The 18005-nt window shown below is 50.3% G+C and overlaps 9 protein-coding genes across 9 annotated transcripts; 3 read left to right on the top strand and 6 right to left on the bottom strand.

Moving 5' to 3' along the window:
- Positions 1-902: 902 nt before the first annotated feature.
- CC1G_04272 (hypothetical protein) lies at positions 903-1520 on the bottom strand (the record flags this gene model as incomplete). Its single annotated transcript, XM_001833241.1, has 1 exon — positions 903-1520. One exon carries the CDS (start codon positions 1518-1520, stop codon positions 903-905), a length of 618 nt encoding a protein of 205 aa, XP_001833293.1.
- Positions 1521-1636: 116 nt separating this feature from the next.
- CC1G_04271 (translation initiation factor eif-2b alpha subunit) lies at positions 1637-3154 on the top strand (the record flags this gene model as incomplete). Its single annotated transcript, XM_001833240.2, has 9 exons — positions 1637-1747; positions 1799-1856; positions 1910-2049; positions 2109-2228; positions 2291-2363; positions 2418-2451; positions 2501-2713; positions 2769-3002; positions 3064-3154. 9 exons carry the CDS (start codon positions 1637-1639, stop codon positions 3152-3154), a joined length of 1074 nt encoding a protein of 357 aa, XP_001833292.2.
- A 3108-nt stretch (positions 3155-6262) lies between these two features.
- Positions 6263-7636, top strand: CC1G_04270 (hypothetical protein; the record flags this gene model as incomplete). Its single annotated transcript, XM_001833239.2, has 7 exons — positions 6263-6402; positions 6458-6539; positions 6593-6727; positions 6784-6953; positions 7013-7251; positions 7301-7377; positions 7430-7636. The coding sequence occupies 7 exons, from the start codon at positions 6263-6265 to the stop codon at positions 7634-7636; spliced, it is 1050 nt and encodes a 349-aa protein (XP_001833291.2).
- Positions 7637-7717: 81 nt separating this feature from the next.
- Positions 7718-9391, bottom strand: CC1G_04269 (hypothetical protein; the record flags this gene model as incomplete). The annotated part of the gene is made up of 7 exons (XM_001833238.2): positions 7718-8016; positions 8070-8181; positions 8244-8368; positions 8426-8516; positions 8576-8647; positions 8714-9120; positions 9172-9391. The coding sequence occupies 7 exons, from the start codon at positions 9389-9391 to the stop codon at positions 7718-7720; spliced, it is 1326 nt and encodes a 441-aa protein (XP_001833290.2).
- Positions 9392-9600: 209 nt separating this feature from the next.
- Positions 9601-10299, bottom strand: CC1G_13914 (hypothetical protein). Its single transcript, XM_002911828.1, has 3 exons — positions 10244-10299; positions 10072-10186; positions 9601-10018 (listed from the first exon to the last, which is right to left on the bottom strand). Exons 1-3 carry the CDS (start codon positions 10253-10255, stop codon positions 9882-9884), a joined length of 264 nt encoding a protein of 87 aa, XP_002911874.1. The 5' UTR covers positions 10256-10299; the 3' UTR covers positions 9601-9881.
- Positions 10300-11015: 716 nt separating this feature from the next.
- Positions 11016-11556, bottom strand: CC1G_04268 (hypothetical protein; the record flags this gene model as incomplete). The annotated part of the gene is made up of 2 exons (XM_001833237.2): positions 11016-11230; positions 11286-11556. 2 exons carry the CDS (start codon positions 11554-11556, stop codon positions 11016-11018), a joined length of 486 nt encoding a protein of 161 aa, XP_001833289.2.
- A 204-nt stretch (positions 11557-11760) lies between these two features.
- CC1G_04267 (hypothetical protein) lies at positions 11761-12833 on the top strand (the record flags this gene model as incomplete). Its single annotated transcript, XM_001833236.2, has 7 exons — positions 11761-11793; positions 11847-11880; positions 11938-12003; positions 12065-12195; positions 12252-12386; positions 12449-12623; positions 12682-12833. 7 exons carry the CDS (start codon positions 11761-11763, stop codon positions 12831-12833), a joined length of 726 nt encoding a protein of 241 aa, XP_001833288.2.
- A 98-nt stretch (positions 12834-12931) lies between these two features.
- CC1G_04266 (hypothetical protein) lies at positions 12932-14712 on the bottom strand (the record flags this gene model as incomplete). The annotated part of the gene is made up of 8 exons (XM_001833235.2): positions 12932-13423; positions 13629-13668; positions 13714-13771; positions 13973-14074; positions 14142-14224; positions 14292-14324; positions 14386-14441; positions 14503-14712. 8 exons carry the CDS (start codon positions 14710-14712, stop codon positions 12932-12934), a joined length of 1074 nt encoding a protein of 357 aa, XP_001833287.2.
- A 389-nt stretch (positions 14713-15101) lies between these two features.
- Positions 15102-17617, bottom strand: CC1G_04265 (alpha-1,2-mannosyltransferase; the record flags this gene model as incomplete). The annotated part of the gene is made up of 11 exons (XM_001833234.2): positions 15102-15167; positions 15331-15386; positions 15494-15662; positions 15724-15824; positions 15873-15965; positions 16020-16082; positions 16133-16266; positions 16433-16463; positions 16615-16754; positions 16823-17076; positions 17564-17617. 11 exons carry the CDS (start codon positions 17615-17617, stop codon positions 15102-15104), a joined length of 1161 nt encoding a protein of 386 aa, XP_001833286.2.
- Positions 17618-18005: the final 388 nt, after the last annotated feature.

Raw genomic sequence — 18005 nt, 5'->3', positions numbered from 1 at the left:
CGGTCAACTCTCGAACGGGCGGCCTGGCTGGTGCAAATTTGGACACACTTGTTGCACGTGGGGCATTCTAGACGCGAAGGAGGGTTTCCGTTGGGACAAGAGGAGCTTTGGCACAGAACAACGTCCTTGGTCGCCATATTGTTTTGGTGAACCGTAGTCGGAGGGCAACCTGCGGTCGCAGCAGATCTTGATGTTTGGATCTAAAGGGATACCAAACACTAATCTGATGATGACAGTTCCGTCTCCGATCGGCCTCTACGTTCCTTGGTATTGACTTGTAAAGAATTAGCGCGTACATTTCGCGCTTGAAAAACGCCATCCAAGAGTAGGCGCAATTGAACAAAGTGCCAGACTAAGGTGGTGAGGACCCTGGAAACCTCTCTCCAGAGGTCTCGCACCTTTCTCATATCCGTTGTGATGGCTGATTAACTGGAACTTCTCGAAGAAATCTGGACAAGTGACACCGACAGATGCACTGCACCGTATTAGAGTATGTGAGGCCATGAGCCAAATGCACAGAGGCTATTATTTTAGTAGGGCATATGAGCTGTATAGTACGAACCTGGACAGAGCAGGCATAGAGAGAGAGAGAGAGAGAGAGATGATACATGCTATGGTGATGGCAATAAGAATAAAGATAATACTATGCGAATGAAGGCGAAAGAGAAATTTAAGTTATGTGCAAAGAACAAAAAAGACAACAATTGGGTGACTATAAAGAATCTATGCGTAGGATGGGTAATATAATGTATGCGAGGGAGAGATAGACAGCACAACACACAAGAGAAACACAGCGGAGCCGAAAGCGGAAAACAACAAGCAGAGAATATTTGAAGGGCGCTTAGAAAAGCGTTCCAATGCAAAGAGATGAAAGGGAGAAGGAAGAAAAATACAAAGTCTATTCATGACCGTGACACGACCTGGAGCTTGAATGCAGCTTTGGTGTCGTTGCATGCCTTGCGCAGTGCCTTGAAGTGGGCGACGCCGAATACTTCGATGAGGGCCGCCTCGTTGGCGTTTATCCATGATACTGGGGGAAGGCCGCGAATTGTTCGATATACACCGTCTGGTAGACGCTCCTCGAGGACGATTGTGACCAAACCGGTCAGCAGACATTGGATGAGATGGAGGAGGTCGGTAATGGGTGGGCATATTTTGCGTACTGATTCAAAAGTGTCGCTGTGGAAGACCATTTCCCACTGCACTCTGCGCTCTGGAGAAAAGAAAGAGCTGGCGTGCACGGGGAGACAGAGTTTGAGCTTTGGGCCTGCAGGTAGGCCTACGGAAGAGCGCCATATTGAGGAAGTCTCGAGGGAGAAGAGCATACGGGGGTCGGCGGGAGCCTCTGTCCAATTGTGTTCGCGGACGAGCTGGGACTTTAGCGAGTTGAACCAGCGGTGTGCTCTGGCATATGTCGCACCGAGAGCATCTGCTGTGGTTAGGGGGATGTTTGCGCGGGTTGCCCAGTCGTCCATGTTGGCGACGTCGCTGCTGAAGACGACCTCTGTTCTGCGCTGCATGTGCGTGAATTGAGGGTGTGAGGGGTTTGAAAGGTGGCAAAGGGGACCAAACCCGAATAATTTAAATCAAGCGTCGCCGTCGTTCCACGTGTGATGGCCAGCGGGCGATTCGGCGCATGCCGAGCAAGGACCCCAATCAGCGCTCATGGACAAGGCGAGTCGTTCGTTCCTTGATGGCGCACTCTTTCGACATCGTCAAATCTTTCGAGGACAGTCTCGATCAGCAGGCACGTTGCCATCCACCGTCGTCAACACAATCCTCACCTTGGCCTTTCTAGATCGCAACTCCCCTCGCAGCGGTCATCGCTCTCACTGAACTCGTCCGACATTCAGACGGTACGCCGGCCCAGCCGTTCACCAGCTTTCTCCCTCATCCCTCGTCGTGCCAGTCGGGACCGTCTTCGAGCTCGTCACAGCACTCAGAGATGGCGCAGCTGCCCTCAAGGCCGCAAGTCCAAGTCCGATCAGCACAGCGGCAGGCTGCGAGCTTTTCATCGCCTTCGTCTCCCTCCTACCCCACGCTTCATCCGTATGTTCTCTCGCCCCTGTAAATCAGATAAGCTCTCTCATCAAACCGCGGACTTGCAGAACTTTGCAGACCTGAAGCAAGAGCTTGTTCGCCATGGCCAAATATACGCAGCAGAGGCTCTCACATATCGTACCAAAATCGCAGAGCTTGCGGTGGGCTTCATCAAGGATGGCTCTGTGGTGCGTTCAGAACATCCCTCTCTTGCCTGTTTTGCACCGTTTCATGCAAGTCTCGGTTCCAGATTCTCACCCATTCATATTCGAGAGTCGTTCTTCAAACACTCCTCCTCGCCCACAAATCGAAGCGTATTTCTGGTATACCTACTTCCTTTGTTGTCTTATCTCTCTTTTAAACTCTTTCTGTTTCAGTCTTCGTCACAGAAGCCCGTCCTCGCGGCCTTGGGTTGGTCTTTTTAAACTTGTCATTATCTGCCACTCATAACCTTGCCCAGCATCAAAACAGCCGAGGCTCTCTCCGCTGCAGGCGTTCCTTGTACCGTAATCCTCGATTCAGCCGTCGCATACGTCATGGACAAGGTCGACTTCGTTCTTGTAGGATCGGAGGCAGTTGTAGAGAGCGGTGGGTTGGTCAATGCGGTAGGCAGTAATCAGATTGCCATCATCGCAAGAGCTGCCAATAAGCCGTTCTACGCTTTGGCGGAAAGGTGGGCTCGGCTCCATCATCTCCCTCATCGATAACCGGTCTTATATCGTTTTCAGCTACAAATTCCACCGCCTTTTCCCGCTATCGCAATACGATCTGCCAAGTCACAACTCCAAAATTCTTTCATTTCCTCGTCCTGTCCGGTCTGGACGCTCCGCCTCAGTCAGCAGACCGACCAAGGAGCCCACTGATGGGGCAAGCTCCCCACCCACCACTCCCCCGGATCCTGCTGCTGGAACAATTACTCAAGAACAAATCTCCCAGAATAATCCAACAGTCGATTACACCAGGTGAAATTTCACGCTGCTCGCTTCGCGTTTAATGAACTCATTCTTGGTCCATTACGTGCAGGCCCGACCTGATTTCTCTGGTCTTTTCAGACGTTGGTAGCTTAACGCCAGAGGGTGTTAGTCAATACCTTGTCGGCATGTTTGCGGGATGAAGGAACAAGCTTTCCGGCTTTTGTATCCAGCAGGTGCATAATTTTAGCCTCATTGATTTCTTCATTGTGGGATCTGCACGATGGAATCGCTCTGATGATGAGCGATAATCTCTTCATTCGCCTTCATGGTACCAGCTCCTCCCAATCGAGCATCTTCCTGTTTTTCTCCCGTCATTTCCGCCTGTTTTCCGCAACAGTACAGATGAAGCACCGCTTGCTTCTTCGTCTCATGTTTCTCTTATCGGTACCAGAAAGGATATTGTCGAATCACTCCGACCAATGCATCCGCGGAACTGGCGACATGTCTCATATCCGACTATGAATGCGACACGCAGCTCAGGTGGACCTTTCATCCGACAAACTCTCGATAAGAAGAACTGGAGCGGGAAAGACGCTGTAGTAGATGACGACATCACCACGGGAAACCACGCATTTGGCCAAGGAATATACTCTCGCTCCCCTTCGTCCCCCTTCCTTCTATCTCTCTCACTGCACCGATGATTGGCCTGGCTTAAATAACCAATTTTGACTTTAGAGTTTCGGACTTCGACACAGGTTTTACGACTGTATTCCTTACGAATCTGGTGATCACGTCCGTGTATGCAACGAAAAAGTCATGTCGGTGCCTTTTACAACTACTAGCCCAGTTTACTGGCGACTAACCCGACAGATTCTTCATCTTGATAGACACGTACCTGACTACCAGGTAACGGCCCGAACAGGGGATCTTCGATACTATCAGTTCCGTGTCTCTAAGATTGGCGGAGGTCTCTCTTGAGACCCAGAAGATGAATGCTATAAAACCACGAGCATTTCGCCGACCTTTGTCTCTTCAAATTCCTACCACCCACCTCCCCCCAAAGTCCTCCAGTCACCTTCATAACCACCCCGCCCCTTCGAGATGTGTCGATGGCGACAGTGCGTAAAAAGCCCCTGTCGTTGCCCTCGCGTCTCGATCTCAATTGGAACCTTTATATAGGATTCAGGATACCTTTAAAGTGTGTGGCCACGTCTATCGACAGGTGCGGTTTTTTCGTCTATTCAGCCACACTGGCACGCCGTGTTTCTGACGCCTTGCTTTTGCTGTTTCTCCGCTCCTATAGCCGGACCAGCTGGTATGACGCACCTTCACTCGTGGAAGGCAACGCATTGATCCCTGATCTCCGTTCCGCTCCTGAAGCTTCAGTGTGATGACCGGTATTGCAAGTTCAGCACCACACACCCAGCTGACTGTGGTCCCAACTGCAAGACCTCCTGTTGGCAGTAGTAGGTTTTTGCAATCCCCTTTGACCGGTTCTAGAACTAATCGCCGCTCCTTTTCCTTTTCTCTCTCCAACAAAGTCGCCAATTCCCGGACCAAATAAGTGAGACAGACATGCGTCATTCCCCGTCCGGTCCTTCGCACTGACTCGGCATTGTCATAGATCGTACACTCGACAAACTTTGTCCCCACTGCCAACAGGCCTACGCTGTGCAGCCACGCTGATTTAATCCTTTAATCCTAATTATGTTCCGTTATCTTTACTGTATTTTTTCTGTTCAATGGCCCGGTAGACACACACGCAACGTTTCCTTTTGTTTTTATAGAAACATCCTCGCATTATTGTCCCAGCTACCCGTCTCGTCCTCTTTCCATCCACTGTCCCTAGGATTACACTGTAACATATGGACATCTGCAATTCAGGATACTTTAGACCGAGTTTCGCGTGCCGGCGTATCGATATACTTTTGCTCCAAAGGTCCAGGAATTCCATCTCCAAGCCCTGGCATGCGACACTCCTCGACTCCTTTGAGGGTACACAGGGCAGATTGGCATCATCGGCCGCTGGAATGAGTAACAACCCAAGCCTGACGCTTGAAGGGGGGCAAGGGCTGTGAAGGTGATCGAAGCCTACCGAAGGAAAACATCATCGTTAAAAGACCCGTTGGCCGGCGAGGGAAGGGCCAAGAGGCAGAGGGGGGTACATAGATAGATAAATTCTGTAGCTGCGCCCATGATTCATGGCGCCGCTCTTTGCGGTGAGGGATGGATGGACCGACCAAGGGGACGAAGTGTCTGTGGCTGGTATCGATATTCGAGGAAGCTTCAAACGTTTGCACGACCATCTCGTAACTGTCTGCGCATTGGTTGCGCCATCCGAGCGACTAGAATGAAAGAGGACTTCTTTTCTCTAGAATTAAACGCTTTCTGATCAGTGGGCAGGGGACAAAGGGCGTCCAGGTCGGAAACTCGTCATTGACTGACATGTCTCGCAACGTGCACGTTCAGCACTTCAAGATAATTTTAAACGGGGATATAGATGAGAACTACCGTATGCAGTTGACTCTTTACCCCGAGCAATAACAATTATTGTTATCGAGAGCTTTCTGTCCTCGGAAGCTCAGCTGACGGTGATTATGGCTTTCTGTGTGAACTGCGCGTCCTTTTTCCTCGCCTTTGACGCAGGTGATCGAGCTGATACGGGCTGCATGGGGAAAACCCAGGAATCTGTCGTTCCAGGACCGTTATCGCATGCTTTGCAGGGCACTTCGGGAGACGTCAACTCTATATCTGACTTCGAAATTAGAACCAACAACTTCGCGGTAGAGGTATGTTTATTACTATGGCCAGCTCGAACAGGAAGTTCTTTCGGTCAAACGCCTCGCTGTAAGATCCGAGAAAAGTGCACAACCTGCTGTTTTCTCTCTTATCCACAAGATAATCACTTGATAATATTATCCCAGTGATATCAAGCAAAAGATCCGCTCGAAAAGGGCGAGAAAAAACCACACCTGCGCGAAGCAACGTTGCGTACCGTTGAAATGGCGCTGATGCCTTGGGAGGCGGTTCGTGGATTGATTAAAAATGACATAAAGGTACGACGCTTATTTTATGGCGCTCAAGTGAACAATGAATGTTATTCTGCGCATTGGAAACGCGTTTTTCGCGATTTTCCAATTTATCGGTATGGCAGCCTCGCGATCGACGACTCGGAGGCTCTATGTTACGGGAACTGCCGGAGCGGAACTGCTTTTGGTAGTGGGCCGGCCGGCAGCCACCTTGTTATTGAGCTCATCGTGAGTAGCAGCGAAGGCGCGCTCTCTCTCGACGACCTGCCAGCGACTGCAATGTCTGCTCCAAATTCTCAGTGGTTCTTTCCTCTGTCAGCTCTCCAGGCCACACCTTCTGCATGCTCTCTGGAAAGGGAACTCTATGACAGGGCAAGAGGCGTTGAGTTTCTGTTCCGGCTAGGTTCCTCGCTGCAGCTGTCCGTGTTCTCTACAGGTTTTCGTAGACATGCTAAACTCTAGTATCAACGATAGGCCAACATCAGCTATGTGCACTGCGGCCACATGGCTCCACCGCTTCTACATGCGATATCCCCTCGAAGAGTTTCACCGTCAAGTACATATTCCAAGCGCCCAGTCGACCCACTTACTCACAAAAGTCATAACTAGGAAGTCGCAGCGGCATGTATATTCCTAGCCACAAAAACGGAGGAGTGCGGTAGGAAACTGGTCGACGTGGCCAAAGTCTATCAAGCGAAGGTCCAAAACATTCAGGATATTAACAAAATACCTTCAGATAGTCCGGTAAAGTCACCTCCCAAAAATATATTATATCACCTTTAATTCTCAGCCACCTGCAGGAAGTCGAGGACTGCCAAAAGGCGATCCTATTCACCGAGGAGGTTCTGTTGGAAGCTTTATGTTTCGACTTTGTGGTCGAGAATCCACATTCTGAACTTGTCGATTTGTTCGATTCCTGCGAGAGTGATCCTCTGGTCCAGGAGTACGCATGGAGCCTGGCTCATGATTCGTATGTACCATCTTCTCACCATCCTGTCGTCTTTTCATTTAGCAAATACCGTCCCGTAGCTTTCGAACGCCCGTTTGTCTGCTATATCCTCCGAGGATAATCGCGACGGCGTGTCTCGTTCTAGCTCAACGATTGTTTGACGGACCGAACTCCCCTTCATTGGACGCTAGGATATCGGCGACATCACCCGCAGCGCATTTGCCAACACCACCCTCCCATAAACCTCCGTCTCCCGATGCCACACGCGTTGTGGTGGAGCGATATGGCTTCAGTGACTCTGAGCTCTCCTCAATCGCAGGTTCGTAAGTTGGAATTTCTCCGGTGGAATATTCTCAAAAATATTCTAGATGTTCTGAGCATCATGCTCGAATTTTACTCCGCCCAAGACGCTGAATCGTATCCTTATCTTTCTCGCATCGCCTCAGTACGTTCCTTTTCCCGGTTGGGATGACGCTATTTCATTTACACTGTCTTAGGTGACCCCTCCGACTACATCGACCGCTCGTCCCAGACTCTTCGTACCCGCAGCCCAGATAACTGCGACAGTCTCATCGACTCAAATCAATACCCAGCAGGTCCCGGAAGAAAACCTCGGAAGGACCCCTCGTTCCCTTCACGGAGATCCAAGTCCCGAGCCAAGCAGCGCGAATTCTCCAGCCAACCAGAATGGTATGATACCCTAGCATAAATGTATAATATATCATATTTAGCGTCATGTAGCATAGTTGTCCGTGTACTCATAGTCCATAGTGAATCAATCGTTATCACTCGTATGTGTCTTTGAAGGGTGTTAACCACTGGCCTACTGCGTAGGAGCCTTGAACGAGTCGCGGGTTATATGTCATCTCCACTACAAATGGTAGCCCTGGAAGGCCGGGCTTCTCCCTCTGAAGCAGCTCCCTACCCATGATCGTCCCACCCTCTGTAGCGAATTCTGCCGCCTTCCGTATCCAGTCTTCGATGAAAGGATACCGCTCCTTCTTTCGAAGCCCGTAGACCGACCGACCTATCCCTCCGTCTGTCGCAGTCATTATATCCAGATCAACCCCTGCAGAAGTACCAGCTGGGAGGGTATTAATACAGACCAGATTCTAGCACCATCAGGGACCGACATACCGTCACTCGCAGCAGGATCCCATTCAGACTCAGAGTCTGCGGGCTCCGGGACTTGATAGGCCTGGCGCAGCGGGGTTTCATTGAGAGGTTCGTTGTAAAACGGCTCTGCCATCTGTAACACGGTCGGAGTCAGACCTTCTATCAGTTTGCAGCTCAGAAGGAAGCGACACTCACCTCGGGAGCGACGTAGCCACCTGGAAGCCTCATACCCGAGGCAACCCAGAATGAAAGAAGCTCGATTATAGAAGGATTAGATTGGGTTCCGCTCAGCACGCCCGAGGTATATGCAATGGTCCAACCTTGATAGATGGCACAAGCTCAATTAGCGGAGTCTGGGATAAGGCTATGGATAATACGCTTGCCTGGAGAGAACACGCCGAAGACCCAATGGCTATAGGAGGTCAGCACGAAGTAGCGGGTGTTGTGCCGCACGCATGAGTCCCATAGCTACGGTCCAATGTATCGCCTAAGCACAAGGAGAGCACGACAAGAGGATGGCAGCTTACCTTTCCCCATAGTCGATGGCGGGTGGCATGGGTTTGGGCGAAAGCATGCCCTGGCCTAATCAACGGCGGGAACTAGTAGAATAACGGACATTAGTGATCTTTAAGTTACGAATGGGTATGAATAAGATCGACGCGTACGTTTAAAGCCATCACGAACTCGTACATATCGCTCTCGCTTAATATCCAAGGAGGCTGTACCGCGACGAGCGTGCGTCGTGAGGCATCGCCTGGGTTCTGAGAGGGATTCAACCCCCTTGGGGACCACACATACTCAGACCAGATGCCAGGATCAGGTTCACGATCGCGGGTGGTGACTCGGAATCCCCAATTGAGGGTATCAGGATTTGTGAGATGTAGAATTCTCTGCACCGTAATGAGCGGGAGTCTGTCCAGCCATGGTAGGAGCCTGCGGATATCCTCGGGGGATTTATCGAGGTTCCAATGATACCCACTGGGGACTGGAGTGGGAATAGCAAGGCACTCTCCTGTGTAGGGGTCAGGTTCATTGGTGCGCACTTTTTCGGACGGTACAGCTTGCTCTAGCCCTGAGGACGCGGTCAGCGACTGTAAGACTTAGCACGAGGCACCAGACCTACACGACTCCAGCGCCTCGAAGATCATATCGTTGATGCAGTACATGGTCTCGAGTCGCCTATTTTTATCGGGCCGAATGGATAAGTTGTTCTTGTGGCTGACATGGCCTGGTGGTGGCAGTAGCACGTCGTCTTCATTGTAGACCAGGGGAGGAAGGGTACATTCTCGCATATACTTGCGCAGATCCAGCTGGCATTCTCGAAACCTAAACATGAAGGACATTGCTGTTAGCAGTGAAACGACGGGGCTGTTACAATGGTTCGAACGACGCACTGCAGTGTTTATAAAGCGCGGAACAAGAACCTACAAGGGCATGAGAGAAGGCGGACAACGCGACTTCGTTGCTAGAATAAGGGCACAAAAGGGGATTGGCCATTCGGATACAACAATTGAACTCAGCCACCTTGCGACCGAAAAGTGTGTGCACAGCAGAACAAGAATGCATAGTAACATAGTACAGCATACGACCTATACACAGCATAACGATCATCTACCCCAAATTAAAGGAACAAAAAAAGAAGAAAGCCATGAGGAAACAAACCAGAAACCCAATGTCCGTACGATTAACCAAGAAATGCTACGAATAAGTAAGTATTATAGGCGCCCGATAACTTAGGAGGGAGAATCCGAACTGCAAGAAGTCAACGAAAAGCAAGGGAAGAAAGCAAGTGAGAAACAGAAGACCGGGCCTGCGGTGGCCTCGAGGCAGCGGTTACTTGGCGGCTTGAGCGTGGCCAATCGGACCGCCCAAGCTTTTGTGAATGCAGTTGGGACAGTTGGAGGGGCTGACTCTAATCGGGTTTTTGACAGGCTGGTTCATCAAGCGAATGCACTGAGAGTTGCGACATCCTAAAGACAGAGTAAACGAAAGAGATTAGCCACGAGCGAGGGCGAGAACACACCGACGGGGTGGACATGGCGACTACTGAACAAGCAGTCAGGTCGAAGGCAGTCTACACTGCGCGTCGCCATTTCCACGAAATGAAAGCATTGAGTATGATAGCGACCGTCGATGATCTATACCCCAACAGAAGCGATCAGTCAGAGCAATAATTGCGGTGAAAGAACCCGCACGTTGTGGCACATGCTGAAAGTGGGGAGAAAACAGAGATAAAATCTATGAGATGAAGTGGAAGAAAAGTGGGTAGGTCAACATGAGGGGCCAGTTTCGAACTGAGGAGAGCTTTTAAAAGGGATCCCTGGATGGCCTCGTTTTTCACCGCGCGATTAGGCAGTGTGAAGAAGCAAGGTCATCGGAACGTGCCGATCCCTGAATCTCGCTTAGAATACCGAAAAGGTTGCACCCTTGCCAATTCCTTGATGGTATGTTCCGGGGCATTAAAGAGATCCTCAGGAGGTAGAATAGAGCACTTATCTGGAGGCTGTGGGAGGCCCATCTAGTCTTCTACATGCTTGCACGTAATGGGAGTAAGAAGTCCTTTGGAGCAAGCTAATCCCGGGGGAAATGGAGTATGCTTTCACATTGAGCGGATTACAGTAAAGGTCGGCCATGCGTCAGTGAAGGGAGTTCATTGATTGGTATTGAACAAAGACATTGGAGATTGGTGTCGAAATCTCGCGTTCCACGTCAATGCGAAACGCGTTAGAGGGATATGGGTCCATGCACCATAACCCTGGTTGGCAGCTGTTCAGGGTCGCAACGGAACTAGCTTTGATACGGGCAGCGAGGTTGGTGTCGAGGAGTCGAGTTCCGTTGGTAATCCGTTCAGTGTGGGGCTCGTGGGGAAGAAAATGATATTAAAGGGACAGCGTGTTTAAGCTCCTCTACTACGGATTTTCGTGACCAGTTGAACCTTTTGTCGGACCTATTATAGATTGGGAGACTTTAGCTGGTGAAGGAGAATAGGCGATGAGAACGGACCTCGTTGGCAAACAACTTTCTCCACCGCAGACTCCTCAGGCGTCGCAGCTTTTCGCCGCGCTTCTCGTGCCTCTGCTGAAGGCGGAGTTGCTGACGGACCTTGTTGCGAGTGAGGATTGAATCGAGTGCCCTCATCGCGTCTGCCACTCCCTTTCCTTTTTGAACAGTCACCTTCCGACCTGCACCTCGAGAGTTAGCCACTAAGAATCAATCGAATGACAGCTTGGAAGTTACCGTCATAGGGCCCCGCAGGGGGATTCTTCTGTGCCGAGTGTCTGGCAATAGCAGACATATCTGCCCACCTTTTCTCATAATCTGTCTCGGGGAGATTCCTCGTAACACTTTCGAGGACGTTCCGAGTCTGCTCTAGGTTGTTCACTGGAGTCGAATAGAGGCGCGCCGTAGCTGGCAGAATGGATGGTTGGAAGAACGAAAAGCGTGGCGTTACCGAGCGTCTGCATGCCAGAGCATTGGCCACGACATTCCTTGAGAGCTGGGCAAACATGGTGAGCAGAGCCTTGCCAGCGACAAGGTGTTCGAGTGCAATGTCACAGAGCCCGAGCCAAAGCGGATTCCGGAAACCGTGTCGACGGGCGGAGGTTCCCTTCACGTGATGGAAATTTGAATTGCCATACGGGGAAATGCCAAAGGCTATCGGGAAATGCCAAGCTTTGGTCTACATCGTCCTCTAATATCTCGTTTTCCAGTCATGGCGTCCGAAACTGTCCTGGAGGAGCTAGAGGTCACACCAGTCACATTACCTGTTGTACAATCTCGTCTAATGCTGAATCACAGGTCCTGGAGTCCATCTATCCAACAGAGCTGCATCGTTCGTGTAATCGACCATCAGTCGCATTTGGATCGTTAAACTGAAGTCACAGCAAAGGAAAATCGGATACGGATATTGAAATTGAAGCAGAGCAGGACGAGGAGTTGGAGGGTATCCCAAACAGTGAGCCCCTCACTTTCTTCATCTTGCACAAGGTATTGATCGAGAATGACCTCACTCACAGTAAAGCTTCTCCTCGCTGTCCATTACCCGAGTGCTTATCCCGATGTTCTACCCGAGCTCAAGCTATCAGCGGTGGAGGGAGAGATAAGTGAAAAGGAGATCGAAGCCTTGATGAAGGACCTACACGCAATAGTATGCTCTCCACGATGACTTGAATCCGCTCGCCACTAAGCTCAGGGTTTTCCAAGGGAGAAGAGAACCTCGGGATGGCTATGACGTTCACTCTGGTCTCTCATTTGCGGGAGCAGCTCACAAATCTTGCCCGATCCAACAAGGCCGAGAAAGCAAGGCTGGAAGCGGAGATGGAGCGTTTAGCACTAGAGGTCGGATTTTGGACTTCACTGCTCCGCGTACCCCACAACTAAAGATGAGGTTGCGAATCTAGGAAGAGGAAGCCCGAACTCGTGGTACTCCCGTGACTGTGGATTCTTTCAAGGCATGGAAGGCCAAGTTCGACAAAGAAATTGCCGCGGCCAAGGCCAGAGAAGAGGAAGAAAAGCTCAAGGGCCTCACCCCAAAAGAGCGAGAAGAGTACAAACGTGCTCAACTTCGATTGACAGGTTAGCATGAAATCTTGTGGGACAAAGCGCGGCTGATAACACACCACCGATACCTCAGGTCGTCAATTATTCGAGCGCAACAGAAACCTCGACGAGAGAGACGAAGGCTTGATCGAAGAAGGCACCACCTCCGTTGACATCAGCCAATACGACAGGACACAGGAGGACGAAGAACAAGAAGAAGGCTTGACATTTAGCGACAGCGATTGAAATGTGAGGATTAAGATTAAAGTCAAACTAAATGGACGCAGAGTCTATGATATCAATGGAAGTTTCTAAGTATGCAATGAAGCCAGCCCACAACCCAATCACAGCCCCTGGAGAATTCCGGTCTCCCCACCATTACCATTCACGACATGACACTCTTCCAACTCCTTACACCTGATGTGGTCGCGACCTTCTTCACATAGCCAACCTTCTCCATCGATGTAAAGTTTGGGGGACGAGTGGTGATGCTCGTGAACAACCTTTCCCATCACCTTCAGCCACTCGAGGACTGGTTGCGTCGTCCATCTCTCCACACGCCCATCTCCTGCTTCGAACCAACCCAAATGCCCGCCCCCTTTGGTCAGTTGCATGACGACCTTTCCATTTCCTTTGCCATCCATAGGGACATGTCGCACAACGGGGTCATCATCAGCATTGATGGCGAGGAAAGGGACAGTGATATGTTCGACGATATGGTCACTTGAGCCCCAGATGTAGTACTCTTCCGAATTTTTGAATGGGAAGTGGGGTGCTGGGCCTCCGGCGATACGCGTGAAACACTCGTCGAACATTTCCAATGTTGGATTTTTGAGCTGAAGGGCATTCAGTGCGGCTATGGCCACATAATGTGAAGGGTCGGCTGTCAGAGACTTTGCATGCTTCTTCAAAAGGTTGAGTAAGTTTCCGCCCATTCCCTTTGAATAGACATGTTTGCCGAGGAAGGAATTAAGAAGACTATAGTTTCACAACTCGTGTCAGGAAATTCAAAGTGATGGCCAGATAGAAGTGTGCCCTCACCCATGATTGTTTGCCTTTAGATTCCACGGCTGGGAGAAGGCTATCAGATACCCTGTAAGTGGAAGCGTTGTGGATCAGAACTCACGCATGCGAGAGCACATGTTGAATGCAGCCTAGTTGCTTCTCTCTCTTCTCCAAGATATCTCGTGAGGACGTTGGAACCGAGTGAGAATCCCAGACCATGTCGATGGGCCTTGGGATATTTGTGCGCAATATAGGCCAGCGCGTGTCGAGTATCGTCAGTGTGACCTGCAGAGTACAAGAGCGGGCTCGTAATAGGGACACCCGCACCTAGCACGAGGTTGATGCACAGATTCCCGGTCGAGAGTACAAGGAAAACTCACATCCTCTGAAGTTGATCACTACCGCTCGATACCCTAGCCCTCCTTCGCTCACAGGCTTACACGCGCGACTGAGCACTGCCCGAACATATGGCTCGTACGATCCTAGATGATTACAAGGCCTTTATCAGTACCAGAGTAACCAGACACACCGCGGGTCAACACTGCGCACCTCCTGTAAGGCCGTGCTGTACGACAATAACGGGAGCATCGTCTGGGACCGAACCTTGATCAACGGGTGCAAAATCGAGTCCACTGTCGAACGACAATTAATGAATCCTCAGAGGAATTCGTACAGACGATGAAATCACTGGTAGCTTACATCGTTCCGCCGTCTGCGGTCTTGATATACCGCCTGCAGAGTTGATGGTGATCAGACAGCGCGACGATGGAACGCCGCCACAGATGAGACGCACCGAAGGTAACCCATTCGATCGTGCTTTGAAAAGTCTCCAAAGACGCAATATAGTGTCTGTAAATGGCCACTGTACTAGTGTTAAGAGTGTCTTCGACCCACAAGAGAACAAACGTACGCACTTGAAGAGGTACCACAACGGTTTGAACGGACGGAAGAGGCTTGGGCAGTGTGTTTCGATTAATGTCCGTAGTGGAACATGCTGGACTTCTTCCTCGTCGCCGTTTTTCACAGGTAGGAGAGTGGGTTGGTCGGGAAAGTGGATGACGGAGTTGCTCTCTGAGCCAGAACTTGAGGCCTTGAGGTTGGTAGACAGAACGGCACCCATAAAACCTATTCCGAGGATGCTCAGGAAGGAGCCCATTATCGACCACACCGGGAACCTGCCAAAATCGATTCTACGCGGGTGCTTGGGTGGGGGACGTTCGATTCGCTGCGGGTGTCGGAAGAGAAAACTTAAAAGCAAGGAAGTTCAGGGATAGAAATGCGTGTCTGCCGGCACAGGGTAAAACAAGGTGGAGATGTTATTGGTCCATGTGAACTGCTTTTATCATCTGTCTGGGATATACATCCACTAGTCAGAATCAACGCACTTACTTACAATTGATGACGATGGCCACACCGCTAGCGTCTTGTTCTGAGCTCACATCCGAACCTCCAGACGCCCTCCCAAAGAAATGCAGGCCGCGTGATTTTCGAATCGCCGGCTTCGGCAACTCAATTACCGGTCCGCTTAATCTCCGTGCTTCGGCCATCCACGAGTTGACCCCACAGGCGCTTATCCTAAGAAGACAACAAATAATGAATTAGATGAACGTAAATAGTGCTTGTACTTCGTTGTTCTTATTAGGCGACGATATGGTAGGCATAGATTCATGAAATTGGTCGCGGTATCTCCAAAAATGGGATCCTAGCAGGCTCTAGATAGCCTCAGGTTCAACGCTACCGGACCATTGAGCATGACGGTATCTAGTATATCATCGCGGTTTTCCCTCGTCATCTCTATCACCGAACGGCAACCATGAACTTTTCTGTGCACGAGGAGGCGCGGTTGTCTTGTCCATCGCATCAGTGCATCTGTTGCCGTTTGAATAAAGATACAGACTTACTGAATGTTTCAGTGGGATCACACGAGCAGCTTCCTTCACGCCAGGTGTTCCCGGATGGGCAATGTTGGAACGAATCGTGTCTATATCCGATATCGTAGAAGTAGTGGATGCTGTCCTTTGGGGCAAACAACGAAACTGCGATACTGTGCACTGGAGCGTCTCCCCATCGCTGATTTCCGGCACCAGTGAGTGGCTAGCTCGATCATCCGCAAAGTATGGGGTTTACTTACCTCATAGTAAAACCCACCCTTTTCTTCTAGAAAATCGAAAAACTTGGAGTAGGCTTCCCCTCTCCAAAAGTCCATATCGGCTATCTCAAAGTTGCTCCAGACTAGGCGTCGATTAGCAACTGTGGAGAAGGGAGACGGATGGTACGTACAGTGGCATTGGTTATACGTCTTTCCTCCGTTATTCGAAACGAAATTCATGGCGTTGTTAGGGTGAACGAATTGAGGATTGGCCTCGATAAATTCTATTACTGGATCGTTAGAGATGTCTAGGGGGATAGAGAACGCCGATCGTTTACCTTTCACGGAGTCCCATAGCGTCGGAATAGTCTGATGCCACTCAAGTAGCGAGATTGTGAAGCCTAGTCAATTGAATGAGCGGGCGATCGTCGTAACGAAAATCCGCGGCTACCGTAGGTCTTGTTATTCCTCTCCATAAACTCGAAGGGGTCATAGTTGAGGTTGCAGAAGTAGTCGACGTTTGGTCTGGAAGAGGACGTTAAAGAGGTGCACTGATTATGGCTCAACAATAGCACATACTCAACCCTAAAGATCAAATGGGTCAGTTGCAGTTGACGTGGCAGGTAACGAACGTATTACCTCCAGTAGTAGCGGTAGGGCTTCAAGAGTTCATGTCGATAGAAAAACTATACATGGCCAGCAGGCACCGGGGTCAACAAGCTTCAACGTCATCCATCAAGAATGTTCTTACCCCCGAATTGAATCGGCACATATTCCGATACCTTGAAGAAGCATAGCGTCATCAGAATTGAATCCAGCTGAGACACGAGAGATTAATGATGAACTCACGGGACGCTCTCTATGGCAACGATATGAACAGGTCGAGCGTTCCTCAGTTCGTGTTTTTTGGGAGTTCACGGAGAGACGACGCACCAGCATAGATGATACCCTCAGCCTTGAGTTTGGCTCGACCAGCCGCCGCTCGTTCCTCGTCAATTGAATCCGGTTGATTCCATATTTCGGGGGGAATAAAACCAAAGTGAACGGGTGCTTTGGTGATGACTGAAACTCTCCTGCTCAACCAACCGACGGAATGAGTGGACGGTGAAACGAGGCAACCGCGCGGCGGATGTTGACGCACCTCTTGAATTCCTCGTCGAAGGGTTTATCGTTCAGCAACACCCATGGGTAGTCGTGGTCTCGGTTGAATCGGTCTTCGATCTGCCGAATGCTGGACAGCACACCCTGAAGTTCTTCGTTCCTGCACAACATCACAAAGGTCGCATTGGCGCGGTAGGGGATTGAAATGGGCAGATCCGGGTTGACGAGCTGTTGAAGTTGTGGGAATTGTCGGTACTGGCCATGGAGAAAAGTCGAGAGCAAGGTGACGAAGATCTTGAGGAATGATCGACATGTAAGGGAAGTGGTAAGAGGACACCTGGAGGCAGGGAGACACGCACGATAACAGCGAAAAGAATCAAGAATATTCGTCTCCTGGACGAGGTTTGAAGGGAGGAGAGAGACGACATGCAGAAAGGAAGAAGAGAAGACGATTCAGGGTCAAGAAGGACGAAGCATCAACCTTGGAGCGGACTGCGGTGGCCAGAGTCGATACGCAACCGGAATAAGACACCGCCCATGATGAAACGAATAACGAGTGCCGATAAACGGTGGAGCGAATGCCGAGTCTGCTTAGCGCTCTTGTAAACACGTAACTTCAGGTATCGTCCATTGCTCATTCCCCTCTCTCGTCCTGCCAAGGGGTTTCACAATATTCCAATGGCTATGCTGCCAACAAAAAACTGGTATGCAGCAAGGGCCCCCCCTGCAGTTGCAAATTTGCATCCGGAAATCCAATGCTCCCGTCCTCGATAAAGCAAACCCGAGGACGGGATTGGAAACGGAGTCCAGTCTTCGTCAAGCATTTCGCCGACATAAACTTTTCCTGGAAAGCCTTACCACAGTGAAGCGTTGCTCGACACCGATGAAACAGGCTTTGCGGAGGCTATCTTATTCAATGTCGTGTTCTTCCCGTCTAGCAAGTTCGCGTTCCGAGCCTCAGCCTTGGGTTTTCTCTTTGTAGTGAAAATGGCGCGAGATCTTGGACCATTGGCCAAACCAATCGAATAAATTGAACAGAAGAGGTCATTCAGAACCACCAGGTCATACTTTCCAAATAGTGGACGATCTGTCGTATTGATTTCTCAAAGATAAGGATCCCGATGATGACAAGCAGTGCCATGTTGGGCAGATGTCACATCGCCGCGAACTTTGTCATTCCTTCAGCCTCAGGGAGTAGGAAGTGACTTTGTCAAGATCGCGTC

The sequence above is a fragment of the Coprinopsis cinerea genome (assembly GCF_000182895.1).
Source record: "Coprinopsis cinerea okayama7#130 chromosome 2 map unlocalized cont3.2, whole genome shotgun sequence".
NCBI lineage: Eukaryota > Fungi > Basidiomycota > Agaricomycetes > Agaricales > Psathyrellaceae > Coprinopsis > Coprinopsis cinerea.
Note: the sequence above shows the minus strand (reverse complement) of the source record. Positions and strands in the feature narration are given on the sequence as shown.

What these genes read in the sequence shown, in the direction of transcription:
- CC1G_13914 (XM_002911828.1), bottom strand. An exon ending in TCGCCATGTCCACCCCGTCG is followed by an intron (nt 10,019 to 10,071) that starts GTGTGTTCTCGC and finishes CTCTGTCTTTAG; the next exon opens with GATGTCGCAACTCTCAGTGC.